At 39.8% G+C, this 21986-nt stretch overlaps 3 protein-coding genes across 4 annotated transcripts; 1 reads left to right on the top strand and 2 right to left on the bottom strand.

The window, feature by feature from the left end:
• Positions 1–383: 383 nt before the first annotated feature.
• On the bottom strand, positions 384–4352 carry lrrc74a (leucine rich repeat containing 74A). The gene is made up of 13 exons (XM_035532915.2): positions 4237–4352; positions 3989–4154; positions 3709–3816; positions 3364–3457; positions 3223–3272; positions 3048–3129; positions 2838–2923; positions 2484–2678; positions 2165–2260; positions 1876–2019; positions 1589–1693; positions 1327–1412; positions 384–991 (listed from the first exon to the last, which is right to left on the bottom strand). The coding sequence occupies exons 1-13, from the start codon at positions 4350–4352 to the stop codon at positions 433–435; spliced, it is 1887 nt and encodes a 628-aa protein (XP_035388808.1). The 3' UTR covers positions 384–432.
• A 754-nt stretch (positions 4353–5106) lies between these two features.
• On the top strand, positions 5107–20299 carry angel1 (angel homolog 1 (Drosophila)). 2 transcript variants are annotated; one of them, XM_027015341.3, is made up of 11 exons: positions 5107–5253; positions 5902–6765; positions 6897–7123; positions 7325–7394; positions 7523–7959; positions 8111–8240; positions 8669–8779; positions 9196–9226; positions 9374–9537; positions 9684–9886; positions 19218–20299. In XM_027015341.3, exons 1-11 carry the CDS (start codon positions 5190–5192, stop codon positions 19233–19235), a joined length of 2319 nt encoding a protein of 772 aa, XP_026871142.2. In that variant the 5' UTR covers positions 5107–5189; the 3' UTR covers positions 19236–20299. The 2 variants fall into 2 exon arrangements, with proteins under 2 accessions (XP_026871142.2, XP_026871141.2); XM_027015340.3 differs by lacking the exon at positions 19218–20299 and adding an exon at positions 17676–17895.
• vash1 (vasohibin 1) lies at positions 11709–21946 on the bottom strand. The gene is made up of 7 exons (XM_035533018.2): positions 20529–21946; positions 18501–18589; positions 17832–17888; positions 17267–17341; positions 16447–16828; positions 13628–13737; positions 11709–13368 (listed from the first exon to the last, which is right to left on the bottom strand). Exons 1-7 carry the CDS (start codon positions 20871–20873, stop codon positions 13296–13298), a joined length of 1131 nt encoding a protein of 376 aa, XP_035388911.1. The 5' UTR covers positions 20874–21946; the 3' UTR covers positions 11709–13295.
• Between the last annotated feature and the right edge of the window lie 40 nt (positions 21947–21986).

Raw genomic sequence — 21986 nt, 5'->3', positions numbered from 1 at the left:
ATACACTTGAGTAACATAATTGTTTTTTATAAATCATTTTTACATATTTTTCACATATGGATTAAATTATTTATATAAAGCGCGTGTGTGTGCGTGTGTGTGCGCGCGTGTGTGTGTGTGTGTGTGTATGTATGTATATATATATATATATATATATATATATATATATATATATATATATATATATATATATATATATATATATATATATAGTATGCAGAGGAACAGGAAACTCTGAACAGTTTCTCTGAAAACTCTGTGTACTTTACTGAAGTTTTGAACCTAGTTATCAAACCTAGTTATTACAAGTTATTACTAGTCAGCTAGTATGGCCGTTAATATTCAGTTTTGATATAGAAATAGTTTTAGAACAGAAGTGTTCTGTCACTTTCACATGCCACTTGGATTATGTCCTTTGGCTGTACTTTCTGCTCATTTTTTAGGCCTGTTTTTCTTCCTTTCAGATATTTTTGCTGCAGGTTTTGTGGCATTTAGTGCTGGCCTTGACCTGGTCAGGTGGTTGGCCACAGGGCTAAGGTCACCTGGACTGAAGGTCAAGCACGATCCTTGGACTGAGGCGGGTTTGGCGAGAGAGAGCCGAGGGCCATCCTCTGTCAGGTTGGGCTGGGAATAGGAACGGATGGCTGGGGAGCTTGGCGTCCTGTGGGAGCTGGCGGCTCCTCCTATCATAGGGAGGTGCACATGCTCACTGTTCATGTTAGTGACTGAGTAGCGGCCGCTGTTAGACATCGTGATGTGGTGCCAGGAGCTAAGGGGCGTGGCCGAGAAGTGCCGGGGGCCACTGGAGTCTTCCTTTGCTCCGCCTGGCGACATGACCATGGAGCTGCGTGGTGTGACGGCCTCCACAGCGCTCTGGAATGTCTTGAGGATACGCTCGCTCTTCTGCTTTTCCTTCTTCTGTCGGGACTCCACCTTCCGCAGCTGCCGCCGGTGGTCCCGCATCATCTGCTTCCTGGTGTCAGCCAATCCCCTGCAGAACAGCAGCCAGGGGAGTTCATTACCAGAGAAATGACCCTTCATCTGCCTCAGCACCCTCCAAACTGGGCGTTTACTTGTATTTACGAGCATTGCTTAAGTGTATCGTGGATAACACAACTGAAGTGTGAGTTATCTTTTTGGTGATCATTCAGAAGTGGATCTTTAAACATTAAATTGCAATCCTAGACAATCTTGGTCATTATGACCTTCTAGGCAAAAGTTGATTATGTTTGAAACATAACACCAGGAGTGACTTCAGCAGGTCGTTGGCCTTATAATGGTTAGGCTTTGGTGTCATGCACAAAGTAATTTAATCATTCATCCCACCTATAGTCTACCATGCCAGTTCTATCTCGGTCCAGTTTTTGGATGAGCTCTTCAATCTGGAATTGTTCCAGTGGGATACTGGATTGCTGTAATATATGAACAGAAAGTCACACATCATGAATTTGAAAGACACATCACAACAAGTTAAAGAAAACATTAAACAAATTTTAAAGGAGGTCTTTTATCTGAAAGATGTTTATTTATGCATATTGAATCCTTGGTAAGATAATTTGGAGTCAGGAATTAAGAAATAGGCCCTTGCCTGTACGGCCTTTCGGAATTCTGAGACAGGAACTTGCATTGTCCCATCTTTGTCAATATTTCGGAAGAAATCCCAAAGGCGGAGCTTTCGCTGATCAAGATAGTCCTTCATAAATGCCAAAACAGAAAATGTTGTTAGTGAACAGTACAGCCAGTTGTCTATACTATAACTTTGATAACCAACCTAATCAACAACCACCACATTTATATATCCATCTAAAATAAGCATCATAACTCTCACTGTGGTATGGTTTTGATTATATTTATATGTAAAAATTCCTCTTGTACCTGAATGACTTTCATAGGATCGAGCCGCTTTGGAGGTTTTTTAGCAATAAAGCCCCCACCGCCCCCATACTGCACCTCTAGACTGGGATGTTCCTGACACGTTAACTCCAAGAGCTGCATAAAGTTTTCATTCACCAGCACATTCTATAACACACACACACACATACACACACAAACAGAATTACGTTTAATTACACATAGAATCATAAAACAAATGTGGCAAGGTTGTGTCCCCTATCCATTGCTATTGTGTGTTTTCACTATAGACTGTGATATACATGAAACTCACACAGATGTTAATCTCCTCAAGGGCAGTTTTAGGACTGTTCTTTATTACCCCGATCAATGCAAGGGCCCCTTCTACTGTCAGAGAGTTGTAGGCCAGCTGCAACAAAACCCATCATTAGGCTATGAAGAACAGCATATTTGTGTCCACAGTTCAAACCAATTTCCATAGATTTTAATAGAGTAAATTCAGTGAGTCCTAAACCATGGCTGCACCCAAACCCCACTATGAACCTCATCATAAACACATATGTGTTCAGCCTTGAAAATACTGCCCTGTTAGACTTACTGTATGACAAAGCTCACACATCTCCCAAACCCACCTTTAGGTTTCTGAGCGTATCGTTTGACTCCAGCCCCTTGCAAAGCATGCTCACCCCTTCATTGGTAATGCGGTTGTTACTGAAGTCCAGGTACACTAGAGTGTTGTTGAATTTGAGAGCCTCACCTAAAGCCAGAGCTCCCTCATTACCAAAGCCATTCCAGGATAGGTCCAAGTGTTTCAAAGTCACATTGACCTGATAAACATGACATATTAGGCAAAACAAAACTCAGATGCTTCCATTACACAACCCAGTAACATCACATTTATTTGATGTAATTATTATTATGACAGTATATTTATTCTTCTTTATTTTCTGAATGTAATATATGATTTTATGTGTAACTTTTCATACTTTAAGTCCAGCACAGAAAGCCACAGCTCCTTTCATTCTGAGATGATTCCAACTGAGGTCAAGAACCTCGACTCCCTCATTATTAGCTGTGTCAATATAAATACGATTGCTTTAATTTCTGTTTGTCAATAACATACTCACAGAGCCAATATACATGATATGAACATCAAACTGATATACCATAAATCACTGTTGTTAAATCATATCTACCTAGCATTTGGCTCAGGTGTTCACCACCTCTTCCACAGAACTGATTGTGACTCAGATCCAGCTCCTTTACTCTGTAGTTGGTCTAGAAAGAGAGTTCAGACTAAAGCTGGCACGAAAATCCCAAACAGATTGTTTTTGCTTAAACTTCATATCAGTACAGCATAATCCAACTTACTGAAAAGGCTTCTGCAAACCATTTGGCATCATCGTCTGTGAATTCATTTCCTATTAACAAATAAGGGAACTATACTGTCTCTCTACTGACATTGTAAGCGTTATAATGTCAGATGGACCAAAGCAATGTTTCAGCTATTACCTGAAAGTTTGATTGATTTGATAGAAATGTTATCCAGCAGCAGCTTTGCAATACATTCTGCTCCTGCAGATTGGAGGTGATTGTCAGAGAGGTCCTACGTGAAGAGAAGAATATCGAAATTGAAGTCTACTGCCCTCTAATGGATATATATAGTTATACTCTATCGTGTTTAATATGGTAATTAGGGTCCAAGCACAGTGATTAAGACACTATTGGTATTTTTGAGATTTTTCTTATTATTAGTTTCAACCAAGAACATAAAATTGTATGTTCACTATTCATATTGGAGCATCTTAACTCCCAACAATTATTAGTCCAAGTTGTAATAATAAGTACAAAAAGTACCAAGTTTTGAATGGTGAAATTGGCCTTCAGCATCTCCACAATATATCTTGCTCCCTCACCCAGCAAGAAATTGTCCTTCAGTTCCAGTGTTGTTGTGTGCACATCAGTCTGTGTAGAATGTAGAGACACCAGTAATAATTCTATTTACTAAATATTATGCATACTGTATTTTATTTTAGGTGGCTATTGCTTATTTGAGGTTGGATTGTCTTAGTGTTCAACAAAAAATCTTAATTTTATGGCATACAGTTGATTCTTTAGTCACACAAATCTCCATTACCACCAGAGCGATGGCTATTGCTTTTCCTCCTAAAGGGCCGAGGCCATGATGGTTGAGGTTGATGGTGTCAGAGCCGAGGTTTCTCAGGAAGTATCTGACAGGAACAACCCCCACCATCGTACAGGCCTGCAGGTACAGCTCCGCGGTGGACATGTTCTTTCCGCTGCTCTTTGGCTCTGCTGTGTCACAGAGACAGAGGCTTTATCATCCAATGTAGCTAAACCTTCAAATCCACTACCTGACTTCACCTACCTTCAGCTTCCATGTCTGCATCCCACTCCTCCTCATCCTCGAGATCAGTTTCATATGGACTGACCATCTCAGCCAGGCTAAGGGAATCCAGTGACAAATGGGACCGGTCCATATTGCAATCCTCTAAAAATACACACAGTCTGTGAACTGAATGAGGCTTCACCAGTTAATTACTATAATGCAACATGTGTATTTCTTCTTTCCAGATTCAGGGTCTCCATTTCTTGATGTATTTAAATCCACATTGACTTCAGGATAGATCCAGTTGCTGTCTTAGCAACAAGAGTTCATGTGATACCTGCGTTGTTTGTGGAATACTTTTCAGTGGTAGACCATAGTGAGGCTGCAGTCATGAAAGATTCATGATCTAAGCATGACAGGATTGATCATCAGATTTCCAAATAGTATTTCAAGACAAACAATCCAATACTTTCAAGTTTGTTTTGTCAACGTTACAGTGCCAAGATCCACCTCAAATCAGATTATCACCAAGATTAATTCCATTACATAATATTATATTATTAACACATAGTATTTGTGCACTGTATTAATATATTTATGAGCAGTTATAACATATAACATAACATATAAAATACAATAAAATCAAATAAAATAATATATAGTATAATATAGGGAATGTAATGACGCCGAAACCTATAAATAAAAAAACAAACAAATATAAACTGCATATAGAACGCAAATATACAGATTGGGGTTAATAAGTGTCATTAAGTGTCACTATAAATAGTGTTATTTAATGTCGTTCTAATCGCTTTGTTATTTTAACAAAAATTCTAATCTTGATTTACTTACATGAAACGCGTTCGAGCAATCAATGTTTTCCATTTACGGAATGAGATGTACACGAGACCCTCCGCTGCAAGTGCGATGATACGAATAAAGTTTTTTTTGTTGCTTTGCTCAAATGCGTAGGGCAGACACTTGAAACATGATTGGGAGCCTTATATATTATGGATTATACCCCCTCACAAAACTTATCGTCAAAGTTTCAGGTAAGGTACAACCACGATAAATTTTAATTTTTAAAAATTTGTATCGGATCTACGCTGTGGTGTCATTGCGTCACTAGACTACTTGTCGCACCAAAGTTATTAGCCAGCTAGCTGGGTTAATTGTTAGCAAGCGTTAGGTAGCTAGGTAGCTAGCGGTGTTGTTAATATTCTGTTCTCGTTACGTACGTCGGTCACTTGTTCATTCCACGGTGTAATTATATGACATGGATTTTGCAGGGAATGCAAGCTGTATGATATTTAATGTCCTATGTTTAACAAGAGTGTTGCCAAAGTCTTTTTAGCTCGCTAGCTAATTCTGCAGAATACAAGAAGTGTCCTAACTAAGGCTAAATGTCCATTTATTTACCACGGACAAGTAGTGCTAGGTAGTAGCCTAGTGTTTGCTTCAGTAATGATGATAAATAAAAGTCGGAGCTAATCGTGTGTTGCTGTCTCTCTTTGATGTAATGTTTAGACGAAAAATATATTAATAAAACAAATAAAAACCGAATATTATGCTTCAGAAAAAAAGAAGAAAAACTCAAACATTTATAGTGTAGCTGAAATGTTTCATAGTTACTTTTTGCAATAGTTTTTATGGAAATTTAATAAACGGATAAACTACATCAGTATTTCTGTATTCTGCAGAATCGTGGTATACGAGTTATCCTACATTCATTAATGGCAAAGAAGTGTGGAATGGTGGTGGAGCCCCTTTCAGAAGGCTTAACGAGCAGCAGATTGCCTTGTTGGATCCATGGCCCAGTACTGGGAGTGAACCTTCAGAGAGGCCTAAACCCACTACCCAAGACAAGAGGACCGCTATGGATCCACTGAAGAGCATCTCTCTCATGAATTGCAGGGACGTGGTAGGTGAGAAGAACGTGGAGCAGGGGGTGCTTCACAAAGACCCAGAGAAGACTTTTTCAGTTCACTTGAATGAACCTGATCCAGAATCTTCAGAAGAGAAGAAGGAGCATGGTGATCTAACTGAAGCAAGTGAGGCAAGAGGTGTTCCATCAGGAAAGGGAGATCATGGTTTCAAGATCTCACTGGTGAAAAAGAAGGAAGTGGTTTCTATGATTGAGACGGAAATGTTATCTACATTAGAATGGGCTCAAATGCAGGCTGGAAGTGAAGGGGAATTTTGTTCTCAGGAGGAAAGGAAGCTTGATGAAGGGATGATAACAATGGCAGTTTCCCAGCCAACACCTCCATCAGAGGCAATGATGGCCAATAATGACCATTCTGAGAAATTATGTGGATTTGAGATGAACACAAACTCCAGAAGTGAAGCCCAAGTGAGCGCACACAGCCCTGTATTTGATCTGGGTGCATTGCTCGTGGACAGCAATGCACAGTCCTTGAACTGTCTTCCACAGCTTCCATCTGGTCCCACTGGTTGGCATTTCCCAGTGGGTCTTGGCCTGTCAGAGACAGTACACTGTCCATCAGTACAGTTTCCTGGCATGAGCTACTACCCTGCATTTCAAGATGCTAACAATTTTCAAGGTGGTCACTTCCTGTTTCTTACATTTTGGATTTATTTTATGCATGAACAGATATTTGCTTCAGTGTGTATTAGTTTGATATATTTTACAAAATATAGGCTGTTTATGTGTTTCATTTATTGTCTTCCTCAGTGATGTGGAGGCTGTGGGAGGACCTCAGTAATGACTACAATCACTCTGTAGCAGCTTGTACAGATCCTTGGTCTAAGTTTGAGTTCACTGTTATGTCCTACAATATCCTGGCCCAGGACCTTCTGGAGGCTAATTCAGAGCTGTATGTTCACTGTTCAGAGGACGTGCTGGCATGGGACAGCCGGTTTCCCAGCATCCTAAAGGAGCTGCAGACCTGGCAGCCTGATGTGAGTTTGATCTCGGCGCCTCTTTCCCCTGAACTACACCTGGGAATGGCCTTTGTTGCTCTCCATTCCTCCAGCAGGATATGCTGGAGGGTGAAAATGAACTGAATAAATCTGTGTGTAAATGAATCTACATATTGCACTGAAATGTTTATTAATTTATTCCTTATTGTGGTTGTTGTTGTTGTTTTTTTAAACACACAGATTCTGTGTCTTCAAGAGGTCCAAGAGAATCACTTCCTGGAGCAGTTGCATCCAGCCCTGATTGAGATGGGTTAGTAGGAAACCTTTTTCCAACATTGCTTCCTTTTAACACTAGATTTGAGATTGCAGATTTGCAATTCCTAACCATTTAAATAAAAATGGTGGCTCTAGAGTTGACTGTGCCCCTTTAATTACCAGGCTACAACTGTGTTTACAAGCGCCGCACGGGCACAAAAACGGACGGCTGTGCACTGTGCTATCACGGCAAGCGTTTTGTGCAGCTGTCCGTCAGCCTGCTTGAATTCCGGCACCATGACTGTGAGCTGCTGGACCGGGACAACGTGGGCATCGTGCTGCTGCTCCAGCCTGTTGCAGCATGTGGTCAGGGCCTTGAGTTCAGGCCCATTTGTGTGGCCAACACGCATCTGCTCTTCAACCCCAGGAGGGGCGATGTGAAACTGGCCCAGCTAGCCATAGTGCTGGCGGAGATGGATAGTGTGGTCAAGAAATGCAAGGTCAAAGGGCGTGACTGTGAGGTCATTCTGTGTGGCGACTTGAACTCCATACCCAACATGCCACTATACCAGCTGATTGTCACTGGCCAGCTCTACTATCATGGACTCCCAGCCTGGATGGTATATCTTAAGATGTATCACCATATTTTATTTTCCACAGTGTAGTACAAGGAGCTTTTATTTCTTATTCTTTTAAATAAGGCTAGCTGTGGGATTTTCACATGATTAGGCCATAATGTAACTTGGACATTTGTGTAAATATTAATTGCAGGTATCTGGACAGGAGGACTTGTCATACAAAATCCATCACAGGAGGCTGTACGCCCCCCTGTGGCCCAGCAGTCTGGGTATCAGTGACAACTGTCAGTACTATGACTGTGACTCTCACCCCAAAGCATCAGGTTGGTGGGTGTCTGTCTTCATGTCTGTTTGCCTGTGTGAGCACTTGTTGTTCCTCACATGCAACATATCCAAATAACCATTAGTGTGGTCAGGGCTTTTTCTGGGAGTTCTGTGTCTTTGCTGTGTTTTGCCTTGTCGCATAATGCACTTTGATTTATCTTCTTATATAGCTGAGGGTTAATGTTGTGTGGTTTGTTTTTTTAAATTAATTTATTTATTATTTTATTATTTGTTTGTTTATTTATTTTTAAAGTGTGCTTTACTGTGAGCATGGAGACAAAAAAGCAGCAGTTCCAAGGCTCAAAAGAGAATTGCACTAGGCTATTTTAAATTTAATGATTGTGCATTTCTGCGGTCAGTGTGGTGTAGATGTATTTTAAGGCTCTGCTGTTGTCTGAGAGCAAGGCTATGTTTAATCTCCTTTCAGAGGATATCCAGTACAGCCATGACTTCCTGCGGCAGCTGCGTTACTGTCAGGCAGCATGTGTACGCCCTCCAGATCTGGAATTTATACCAGGAGTCACCGACAACGCACCAAGTATCTAATAGAAATATAACATGCCACACAATTTTGACTTCAAATGCCCGTTGTAAGATCTGTGATGACTGGTCCACTGACCTGAATGGGGTGACTCTGTCTGGTTCTGCATGCTGTCTGAAAAAGGCGGGGCTAAATCCTGTTCCGTGATGTGCTGATTTTCTTTCCTGTAAATTACAGCTCCTTATTGGGTTGTGTGCGTTTTGTCCCCCCCCCCCCCTCTTTTTCATTAATATTCAAGCATAAATTACAAGGGGAGTGCAAAATGAAGCGTACAATAGAAATGGCCTATAATAATTAACATTATAATTACCCACTTAGTCACGAGGGTACAAGCTTAACTTTTTACTGCTTCTTAATTTGTAACTGTAACTACTGCTCATTTATGAAGTCTCATCATGTTCTCTTCCTTCCAGATCCTGAAGAAAAGCAGCAATTTGTTCCAAGGTGAACCTTATCCCGTTTGCTTCTCAATAATGTCAGTATTTTATTGCAAGTATACTGGAGCAGAAAGCTTTTTTTTTTTTTTTTTTTTTTTTTTTTTTTTTTTTTTTTTCCCAATAAAAGTGCAACAGGCTTTTTGTTATTTTGTAGGTTCAGGAACACCATATCTCATGATTTAAACCTGAGCTCCGTGTACAGCCCAAACCTAGCAGGCACTGGCCGCTGCGCTGTCACCACGCTGCACTCTGAGCGAGGCGCTATGGTCGACTACATCTTCTACTCCCCACGATGGGAGTCCGCCAGGGATCATGAAGGTAAACCTCAGAGCAGCAATGCCTATTTAAAGGAATCTTAACATGTTAAAATCAGCATTCTAAAGTAAACCCACATGAGAAATGTGGTGGGTAAGCAGGGTGACTGGTTATGAACCTCTTTATACTGATGTATGTCTTGCATCCAGGCAGGGAGAAGGGTCTGACGCTCCTTGGTCGTCTTGCTCTGCTGTCTGAGGCAGACCTGTGGTCACTGCGTGGGCTCCCAAATGAAACGTTTCCCTCGGACCACCTCAGCTTGTTGGCAAAGTTTCAGCTTTGTTTACCACTCAAAGTTCCAGTCAGTGTGGCACATCAGGAAGTTCACAAATGGTCCCAGTTTACCAAGCCTGTAAGTTAGCCACTGTAATCACATCTAGCATCATGTTGCAGCCCAAACAGAGCTCAGAAATGGTTCTTTTGAGGCCTTAAGATATTTATGGTTTCATGTATTCAAAGTCAAAGGCTAGTTGATTGTGAATATAGAATGATGCTAAAATTTTCTCCTCAAAGATTTTGGCAAAAGGTTTTAAACCTTTCCTTGCTTTGACTGGTGAAGCTTCAAAAATCTTTTTAGTGAGTTTTTTTTTAATACTCTAAGTTGATGGCTTGGACTCTTAGAGATGGTTTTATATCTTGAGTTGAGCTAGGATTTGGGCATTCAGATGCTCTGCATGGTGCTGAGGGCTTTTCCTTGGGTAATGAGAAATGAGCATTGTGGAATTCTGATGCCAGATTTTATGTCTGAAAATGTGTAATGTTTTTAATTTTTTTTGACACTATCTGCTTTCATTTTGAGCGGCTCAGTATTCTTTCAGTGGAAGAACATATTAAACAACTTGCCAATAAATATTGTTTTGCTGTTACTTCAGATTTGCACCGCCCAAATTCAGAATAAATGTAGAGTTGGAGTTTGTGCCATGATATAGGTACTAAAATCCCAACCAGCATTGGTTTAGGGCCAGCACTGTAGCTTTTCTACCTCTTACTTTGAAGTTTGGTATAATGATGGAGTGAACAATGATTACAAAATCCAACACAAATGATGGGTTTGTATGTTTATCTGTGATCTAAACACCTACAAAAAGTCTTAAACCTTTGTTGCAGTACATTTTCCTATAGGTTTAGTTAATGAATTTAGCAATAATCCTTTGCTGACCATGATGTTTGGAAAGCTCTTAAGGTGGAGAGAAGTGGATGCAGATTCAGAATGTCAGTATCATGCCTTTTAGTTAGTCTGCCACATGTTGAAGAATGTGGAAGTTGTCAGGTCTGCTGACCTGTGTTTAGTTGGAGAGGAGCTACATGGCACGAATGAATGATTCATGCTTCTCCAAGAGGTGGGGCATGGAGTGGAGTTTATCGGGGAAGGAGACTGCTATTTCAGGCTTCTGTTTAGGAACTGTATGAGATCTCTCAGCCAAGAGGTGTGTGTGTACCCTCTGCCATGGGGATTTTCCTGCTCTTTATTAATGTGCTTCAAATCCATTAACTTTAGCTGAAAAGTGCACACACATTTAAAAGGATGGATTTAAAAACTTTTTTTTTTTTATATATATATTTATATAAACCTCAGGCAGTGCTGGCTTTAATGCCATTATCCTTTTATCAGATCAGAACCTTTTTCATGTATAAACTGTGTTCTGTCACATTTATGATGTAGTACAGACACAGACTCTCAGTTCAGTAGAGACAACACAAGCTGAACAGAAGCAAACTGGGGGATGGGGGACAGGAAAATTAGTTCATAAGAGTGCCAGAGTCATATACTGCAGGGGTGTTAAGACTGTGTGAGTGAATGAATGAATGCATGCAGATAATTTATTCACTTAACGTGTTTTTCTTAAAGAAGATCCTCCTGCCTTTTTAAACACAAGGGAGGTTGGGCTTATGTAGTTTTCTGTGCTAGATCTTCAGTATCCAGATCTTCAGTATGGCATATTTGTGCAGGTAATTAGTTTAGTAGATGCATTTGCTATTTGTATCTGGTGTTTACCCTGATCATGGTTGGTCTCTGGCATATATCTAAAACTCTCACGTATGACATTCATATAAATTTTGTACCCATTTTTGTCTTAGCAATAACAAAATAGGCCACCTCTATCATTTTTAAAATCAGGATTTTCAGACATATATTACAGTCCAGGATATAAATACACAAAGTTTAAATCAAACACAGTTAGATGTTCATTTTAATTTCAGGTGTCAACAGTGAAGCAATATGTGATTTATACACAATTTTACTTTTCCTATCAGGAAAGCTAACATTACGGTGCTATGGCATCATCGTGTAACTTAACGATTTCTCTTTTTCTTAAGAGAGGAAAATGGCCTCTGTTGTGGTAACAGACAACAGAGCTGCCTTTTCTATCAAACTACTGGAACCCTACTGCTTTTTCAGTCTTAGAATGGTTTGGTGAGAAATGTTTCTCTTCTTTCATAGTGATTTAGGCAGCTCTGTTCTCTGCTAGAAATTCCCCACAAAATGTTGCGTCCATGCGGACGCAAACGCACAGAAGTCATAAACGCATGAGTCTGACAATCCTATTACATCTATTCCTGGCTACCTTTTTATAAGATTGGGTTGCACTTTCAGTAGTAAAGGACAAAGTGTCTTGTGCTGAGTCCCTCCAGATTTTTAAGGTCCAGTTTTCCAGATATATGTTCGGCCTAGCACTAGTTAAAATTACTCTCTATAGTCAAGTCCCATGAACTGTAATTTCAGGTGAACAAAGCTTGAATCATTTTACATTATGAGTAACAGGGGAAGCTTCCACAGTTAAAATGAAATGTGTGGAAAACTGATATGTCATTACAAAAATGAGGATCTAAGTGACTAACCACACACAATATACTGCATTAAGTGCTCTTTGAAATGTCTGTATCAAACGTCTTCTGCACAAAGTGCTGCACTTCTAGTTCCATTTCATATTTACAAAAACAAAGTAGAACATTTACAATCACGACACCAGTAAGTGCTAGTCGTACTTCCTTTAAACCTACTGTCCATACACGGCAAATGGTTAAAATGTTAGACATTAAGATAAATGCTTGTCTAAGAATCAACATTTGATTTCAGTGCTTAAAATAACACACCCTGCTTGTTATAAAACCAACACAGACTAACAGTTGTCGGAAGAGATAGATAAGGCCAAATTAAATTTTAAATGTGTAAAGAAGCCCACCATGGAAAGTACAATCTACTACTGCTTTTTTACACATATTGAATGATGTATATTCGGTTTGTTGAAAAAACAAGTCGTGTTTCAGAGTGTTGGGGTAGTCTGTTCAGTGCACTGTGTAAGCCTACCTTCAATGAGATGAAGGATGTGGGAGTGCCAACTCAACTCTGCGAGTCATTCTAACAGTGGCTTGATTATGAGTCATAGAAAAGGCACCCGAGAAGTGGATCCCAAACCAGTCTCAACCAAAACCCAGATTAGCAGTCAGCTGGTTTAGGGCAAACACTGTGATATTTGCACATTTAAGCAGCCCAACGCATACAACACAGCTGAGCTGAGTGTCTACTAAAATGGATGCTTGAAATGAGGTTGACTGGTTCATTAAAGGTGACACGTGCAGTCACATTTGCACACTTTTACATTACTGCGCTTGTGTGGAGCAGTTCACACTTGTTCGGACGACGTTCCAAGTGTTAAGACACGTTTCTGTCCACTAAAATGATTTCAGACCTTCCTCCCCTGTCTAAGTTTGAATACCTGACTGTTCTGTGTGAGGGCGGTATGGGTCAGAGTGGCAGCTCACACTCTAATCTGGTATCCATTCATATCACCAGTGGCTTTCGCTTCCACTGCCTTCTTTTCACCCGATAGCCTGTAAAGACAGAGAGAGATCAGTGACTGCCCAGAATCATCATTTATTTCTTCCTTTAACAGGAACCTAAAAAACGGATCTAACAGACCAGCATATTTGATGTGTAAAAACTCTGGCTGATTTGAAAGATTTCTCTCAGCATTTGTGATCTAGTGCTACAACTGCCTAGTGATTTGAATCACCCCACAGACATGCATGTATAAAGTAATGCTTTTAAGCAACACTGTTGGGCTTGAGCAGGGAATGCAGAGAGTGGTACCTTCTCTCACTGCGGTTGCTCCTGCGCATGGGGCTCCCTGGGTTACGTAGAGGAGAACCCATGTCTTTCCTCCTATCTTTGGTGGGAGAAAGGGAAGCAGGCTTGCCAATCTGCAACACATTGGACACCTTGATTTAATACTTAGTTAAGAACGCAGACCATATATCATGTCACAACTCTGACTGACAAAATAATAGTGAAGACAAACATTCTTGTAAACCTGTATTTAAGGTAATGTGTATCTATGATTATCACAAACAAAAAATCAGCTAGAAAAGTAGATTTGATCTTATGTAGATTATATTGGCGAGTATTCAGCTTCCACAGTGCTAATATTTAAGTATGTGGATTGCAATATTGGTATAATGGCTTCTGGAGTAAGGTTCCCTTAGTGAAAAAACAAATGAAAAATGTGTTGTCATCAGTAGGTACAGCAGAGTCGGAGATGATCCAAATATACCAGTGATGTTAACAGGGCCAATGTTTTCAGTCAGAATGGATTATATCACGTGTATGTAAACATCACACTGCTCACCCAGTGGTTAAACACTGGTAAGGGAGGACATACGCAAAATCATAAATAGCCACACAGAACATCAGCGGGGAGAGCTCTGGAATATCTGTGTGAGGCATCGTGAGAAAGGGCTGACAGATCAGCCTCCCCTGATGTATTCAGGGGCACTGCTCTGCTAACAAAATCAGCCATCAGTGGATGGTACCAGTCACATGTGATTCAAATCAATAAGGGGGAAAGTGGGATTTCTTTTCACTGCTATTGACAAAGATGGCCCCCAAGAATTTGTGCTAAGAAATAATACCTATATAAAAGGCATAGCATCAGCAGACCTTTAAGAGTAGTAATATAACTGTGCTCTGTAAGTGCAGACATAGATAGACAGAAATGGTATAGCTGACACTATATGGTCCCAAGCCAGGGGAAATGTAATTAATGTAAGTATATCATACCTTGGCAGAATTTGTGATTTAAAAAAAAAATAAAAATTTTCAGAGAATAATAATGATAATATAACAACTTTTCTTGTATTCATGTTTAGTGGTTGGGTCAAGCCTTTTATCAAACAATTATTTTTGCCATTTTTTAAATCATAATGACAACAGAAACTACCCAAATGACCCTGATCAAAATTTTACATACCCTAGTCTTTAATACTGTGTATTGCCTCCTTTAACATCAATGACAGCTTGAAGTCTTTTGTGGTAGTTGTGGATGAGGCACTTTATTTTCCCAGATGGTAAAGCTGCCCATTCTTCTTGGCAAAATGCCTCCAGTTCCTGGGCTGTCTTGCATGAACTGCACGTTTGAGATCTCCCCAAAATGGCTCAATGATATTGAGGTCAGGAGACTGAGATGGCCACTCCAGAAACTTCACTTTTTTCTGCTGTAGCCAATGACGGGTCGACTTGGCCTTGTGTTGGATCATAGTAATGTTGGAACATCCAAGTGCATCCCACGCGCAGCTTCCGGGCTGATGAGTGCAAATTTTCCTCCAGTATTTTCTGATAAAATGCTGTATTCATCCTGCCATCAATTTTAAGTTCCCTGTGCCTGTGTAGCTCACATATCCCCAAAACATCAGCAAATCTCCTCCGTGTTTTACAGTAGGGGTGGTGTACTTTTCATCATAGGCCTTGTTGACTCTATTGTAAGCAGGCTGCTTTGTGGCATTGGCGTAGTAAGGGCTTTCTTCTGGTGACTCGACCATGCAGCCCATTTTTCTTCAAGTGCGTCCTTATTGTGCATCTTAAACAGCCACTTTTTTTTCAGAGAGTCCTGTATGTCAGCTGATGTTATTTGTGGGTTTTTTCTTTTGCATCCCCAACAATTTTCCTGGCAGTTGTAGCAGAAATTTATGTTGGTCTACCTGACCTTGCCTTGGTTTCAATAGAATCCCTCATTTTCTACTTCTTAGAGTTTGCTGCTGATTGGCAATATCAATTCCTTGGATATCTTTGTATATCCTTTTCCTGTTTTATAAAGTTCAACTAGCTTCTCCCACAGATCCTTTGATAATTATTTTTGCTTTCCCCTTGTCTCATGCAGGGGTCTGTCAGGAGCCCACTAACTTACTGACTCTTTATACACAAACGCTGATACACACTTTATTCACACACAAGCAAATAGATCACAGCTGAGGATGGTTAGCTTCAGTAGCGATTTAAACCTGTGTGACAACCTGTGTGTATGTCATCATGTCAAAACTTCCAGGGTATGTAAACTTTTGATCAGGGTCATTTGGGTAGTTTCTGTTGTCATTATGATTTAAAAAAGGGCAAGAAACAATTGTTAATAAATGGCTTGACCCAACTACACATGAATAAAAGAAAAGTTGTTGTATTATCATTATTATTCTCTGAAAAAATATCAATAAGTCACAAATTCTTCCAGGGTATGTAAACTTATGAGCACAACTGTGTGTGTGTGTGTGTGTGTGTGTGTGTGTGTGTGTGTGTGTATATATACATATATATATATACAATTTTTATTTATCTCCCCTGCCACCCCCCATCCATTGCTCATGAATCCTGAAAGAGAAGAGCAGACATGCAGATTTCACAAAAACCTTTCACAAAAATCTGTGGACACTCCTGTAGATGGTGTCACAGAAACAGTGAACACCAGTATAGTAAGTATTCTTACTATACAAAGTATACTGATGAAGTAACTAAAGAAAAAATAGAACACAATGTGATTCTGAAAATCAGAAAAGCAGAATAGTCACTGCAATATAGAAAATTTGTGGTAGTTCAGAACAACACTAAACCATTAAACTGATTTAATTCTTGGAGTGGAGGCTCACCTTCAGCCTCATGTCACGGGTGTGCCTCTCCAGCTCCTTCCTCAGCTCCTCCTTCGACAGCTTGTCCACATCCAGCACGGAGTGCTTCCACTCAATCTGCTCCACGCTGTGGGGATCATGCGAGACATACTGACCGATCTTAACCTTGCGCAACGTGTGCCAGTAGCCCTGGTAGGCGGCCTGAAAGTCTTGCAACAGGTCGGCCAGTGTGCGGTACTCCAGGGGCTTGAACATGAGGTCCTGGCGGCGGCTGATGCCCAGGGCCCCAAAGCGCCCTCCGCTGTGGATGCCCAGCACAATGTGGCGGAAGTGGCTCCCTGAGAACTGGGTTTTAAAGCTGATGGGAAAGCGTTCCACAGATGGCATGCTGTTGGTGAGGTAACTGACAAGTTATACAAGGTCAAGGAATGGCGTTCATCCTATGAGCATCCTTTAGAGTTTAAGCTCACTAGCAACAGCTATGCTTATGTATCTACAATGCAAGTCTCACTCTCCCAGTGTTTAACGCAACATAATATAATCCTGACACTCAACAGATTTATTATAAGCACTTTTACTTCTCCTAATATTTTTTTGTTACTTTGTTCTGTTAAGCTCCACTCGAAAGCTTTCTACATCACTTTCATACATTTCGTTTGACAACAGTTTTGCTCTTGACATGCTAAAGCTAGTTTTAGTCTGGGTATCAAGAGATTTGGTCCTCAAGGCTTGTGACTGATACTGAGTGATTGAATCAAATTCATTTATTAATCTAATGAAATTCAAATCTTATAGTCAACCTGAGAAGGCTTGTGATGATGATCTTCACAAAGAAGGATACATTCCAAGGATTACAGCCTCCAAACATTTGATTGGTAGAGATTCTCTGATCATTTCCTTAGCTATGTCCATCAACCTGTGGAAGAGATTGTGTGCAATAGGGAGCACTGGATATTAAACACTTTCATCATTATGTATTTATATGGTGATAAAGATTTCACTGGAATATATATATATATATATATAACAGTAGCTGTGAAAAATGAGAGAATGGTTTTATGTTTTTGTTACTTTTAAGGCACTGTCATTTCAACTAAAAATGGCTGTGTCGTTTCAACTAAATCACAGCCATCTGGTGGAGTGTGAATCTGAAATCAAATTTCCTGTAGCTGATGTCATCATCTGAGCCATATTATCTTCTAATAAGTAAACATCCTTTCCTGCTTCCTGTCTGTTTCTCTTTAATACAGAAACAACAACAGGAAAGAGACTTGGCTGGATCAAACCTCATGGGCCGGGGCTTAAAAAACAGTGCTCCAAGTAGCTCAGGAGCCATAATTTTATAAAAAAGACCAAACAGCAGAGTAAAAATGTATGGGATATGTGAATTTTGGAGGGGGGCCTACGCTGTGAGAGGTCTGCTCTTTTTGATCTCAAAAAACTGGGTTCCAGTGTGATTGTACCTGGTTACCAATGTTAAGTAAATAAAACTTCTGGAGCACCAAAAATGTATGGTTACATGAGAATAAACTAAATTAAACACAGTAAACTTAAAGTACACATAATGCATATTCACACCTAAGAAAAAAGGCTTAAAATATTTATAGCAGTGTTCTGTATAAACACTGTACCCAACAAGAATCTGTCATGAAGGCTGAGAGGACAGTGAATTTTGGTCTCTGCTTTGGAGCCAATCACATGTCCCATAAAAAGTAATACATAGTTTACTCGACCTGTTTCAGCATTTGTAAATATTGCGTAGATACAGAATGTACCAAGTTCTGCATTATATCTCTCTGGCCTGATTTCACTGCACCTGACAGAAGTTTACAACAATAAATGAATACGGTGTGTAAAAGCAAAAAAAACCAACAAAACTGGCGGCAATAGCAACCACAGTCATGTTCCAATGCACAAAGGAATCTGAGCTAGTGCTGAAACAGACATTATGCTGAGATGTTTTAATTTCTAACACAGTAGTTGTTGGTTCAACAAGGTGTCATGAAACTTGTAAGGTTTAAAGATTCAAGGACGGCAGTCATTATTAATATGGGTAAATAATGGCTTAAGGATACTGCAAGTCCCTGATGTATTTCTGTATGGCTTCCAGGCGAAGTGGAATACTGGTGGCTGGCTGATACGTAGGCACAGTTGGTATTGGAACCTGTGGGATTAGAGAAAGAGGGAGCATGCAGTCACGTGAACCGCAGCTGAAGAATATAACCATGTTCGGCCTGATAGCGGCTCATCTGCTAGGGAAAAAATCCACGGTCAGAATCTCAATTACTTACATGCAAATCTTGTGAGGGATCAAATGGTGATGTTCAGCTGAAGCACAGAGACAGCATTATGAAGGAAGTGAATCTGCAGAAATGCAGAACCTTTTGCTCCTTTTGTGAGGAACATTTCAAATTTAAGGGAAAACTCAGCACATACTGAAAAAAAAGAGTCATGTTTGTTCAGTGTTTACTTTTTAGGAAAAATAAATGAAATATCATCATTAATAACTAATTATATTTTCATTTCAGATTTGAATTATTTACATTTCCTTTTCAGTACTTTCAGTACAGTACTTTTCCTTTACTTTTCAGGGTTTGATTCTGCACTGCAATATAGTGCATAAAACAGATTACATACTGAAAAAAATGTAAACGTTTCAACAGGATTTCAAAGCTACCCATAAATCAACTCTATTTCTTCGAAGAAAATGCAGAACCATATATCTCTGTTTCTAACAAGAATTTAATTATTCCGTTCTAAGCACCATAAATAGATGAAATGTTTCTTTATAGGTCCAACGTAAAAAGTGATCCAAGTTCAAAGATTACAGTCCTTTGCTTCAAGTCTCATGGAAAACAAGCATCAAGATTATTCTCTGTCCTGGCTCCTAGATGGTGGAACAAACGTTCACTTGCTATCTGGACAGTAGATTCCCTTGGAGTCATCAAACAGAGACTGAAGACCCATCTATTTGTGGAATATTTAAATGACCATTGATCCTGCTGCTATGTTGACTAACTGAAACTCTAGTACTTATTGTAGGGTTTTAGTTTATTACACTGATTGTTGTCTGTTATAGAGCATATATGTGTTTTGCACTTCTAGGCATCAGCATTGATCCCTGTATTTCAACAGTATTCTAGTTCATTGGTATCTTGGACTCTGACCTACTGTACTGGCTAGGATGTATTTTATAAGTAAATGACAAAGAACTTTTGTAAATTGCTCTGGATAAGAGCGTGTGCCAAATTCCGTAAATGTAAATGTCCTTTGAAAATATGTATGTGAAACTGGCATAATGTCTCACACTTGCAAGATAAATGGCTACTAGTATCTATACACTCATAAAAAAACATACTATAGTCATCCTGCATGGTCAGGAACTAGTCCTAATCTGAATGATGTTCCATGCATATGATGTATTAGGTGTTATGGGACACCCACATATCCTTGAGTGCTTTAGCCCATGATCTATTTGAAGAGATTGGTTTGCTCTAGAGAAGGGCAGTAATGAACTACATGCTTGCCTGATGGCCATAAAACATGACCGGTTCTTCTCTCATACCTGTTGTATATGCTGTCTGCTGCTGTCTGAATACTGAAACCCAAATGAAATATCTGGAGTTTGCCTTTAAACTGAAAGCACATAAGGAAGCTTTATGAATTCTCAGTCTAATTTTAGAAAACGGGTAAGAAATAGTTTTTTCTCTCTTTAATTGGTTGGATGTGGGAATTTAGACACATCATACTAGGCAACAAAATCTGAAAAAAAATTTTTTTTTTCCCAAACTAAAATAGTACCTTATAGTACTTTTTAAACTGAATTTGAATCTGTTTTTAGAATCTTTCTATCAAGCATCGTTTGTGACACGGCAACTAAATTTTGTGAAAAATGTTGGTCAAAAATGTAAATATAAAGTTTTGATAAAAATTAGCAATGCTTTTCTATCTGCCTATCAGTCAATTTTGTTTTTCTGTATACCAGTCAAGGCCTACGCATCACCTGATATCACTGATATTTTGTACTACAATTTATAAACATGCCTCTGTATTGTATTTAAGAGGAGTAAAATAGGTGAGAGGAATAAAATGAATGTGGGTACCTTAGGCAGGTCAGTGGCTCCCCGAATCCTCTTCCCCACTGCTTCTCCATCTGGATGAATCCGGGCCACATGCCGCCACATCTGTTCCCATGTCTCCTCGTTCACCGGCAGCCCACCCCGGTTTATAATGAATGGAATCCCACCATCTCGCAAATCTTCCTCATCCTCTTGTTCCTCATCTCTGTCGTCAACTCCCTCCAGACTCAAACTAGTCTCCAGCATTGGGACCCTGGTAAGTCTTGTCCTGGAGCAAGGCTGACTCAAACAGATACCTATTCCAGACTTGTCAATCAGTCTCCGCGGAGACGTGCATTGATGGATACTCCCACAACAGATGACTGGCATTGGTAGCTCATAACACACTGAGAGAGATGAACTGCAACATTTCTTAAACCACCGCCGATCCAAAGACTAAAATTTATCAACAAATATGGTCCCACATGTTTGGAAAAAAATACTGATAAATTTTAGAATACATTTAATTAAAAAACAAGTCGCTTACAAGCGGCTCTTACCATTTTTATATATAATAATCATAGCTGGTTAGCTGCATGAACCGTGAGTCGCAGCGTGCAGTCCAGGGAATTATGACCCACAGTTAACGCTAACGATACCGAGGCGGAAACCACTGTCGTCGCTGACCACAAATAATCCACGCATAACTTCCTATTCTTGAAATAAACGACAGTTGGGCTTTGTAAGTTTGATAAGCACCACAGATAAAACAATTTGCTACATTCGGAAAACGTTACAAATAATGCAACAGTGTATTTTTGATGGTAAGCAGAAACTGTCTGACAGTGAAGACAAAAAAACTACCCCAGGGATGACCAATAGCAGTGGTATATTCCAGAGGTCGTTCAGTTGAGGTCCAAACTGCCGAATAAACCAGTGACATATTTCTATCACACTCATTTCGTAATTGAGTAAAAAAAACCAATCATTGTCCCAGTCCAGTCTTATTATGCTGCACGCCAGTCCAAATATTCATCCATCTATTATGTCGTTAACTGGCTAGGCACAAGAGCTGATCTAATGCCAGCTATATTGAAGACTGCCCTGACACTCCCATATTCCGCTTCCGTCTACTGCGCATGCTCACCATAAACGAATTACTGAGCCTGCTGTTGGCGAGAGAATTCGTCGGGTTTTTTCATCTGCACTAAGCAATGTCCCCGGTGTGTATAAAACTGTCGTTTCTATATTTAGTAGCAATTGTCTTCTGATTGTCGTAGGTATGTAAAATGTAAAATTTTAAAACAATTTTACAATAGAGTTCCCTACTGTTATGTGTGATTTCTTATGACCATATAATTAATGGAAGAACAATTTTTCCAGTTTTATTTTACAAATGTTCTATGAATCATTTGGTCAAAATGAACTCAAACCATCCTTGTGTTATGCTCCTTATGATCTTCTCAGTGACATCCACACAATAGTTAGCACAAATCACTCTCG

This window comes from Electrophorus electricus, chromosome 10, assembly GCF_041902795.1.
Source record: "Electrophorus electricus isolate QZ-2024a chromosome 10, ASM4190279v1, whole genome shotgun sequence".
In the NCBI taxonomy this organism is placed as follows: Eukaryota; Metazoa; Chordata; class Actinopteri; order Gymnotiformes; family Gymnotidae; genus Electrophorus; species Electrophorus electricus.
Note: the sequence above shows the minus strand (reverse complement) of the source record. Positions and strands in the feature narration are given on the sequence as shown.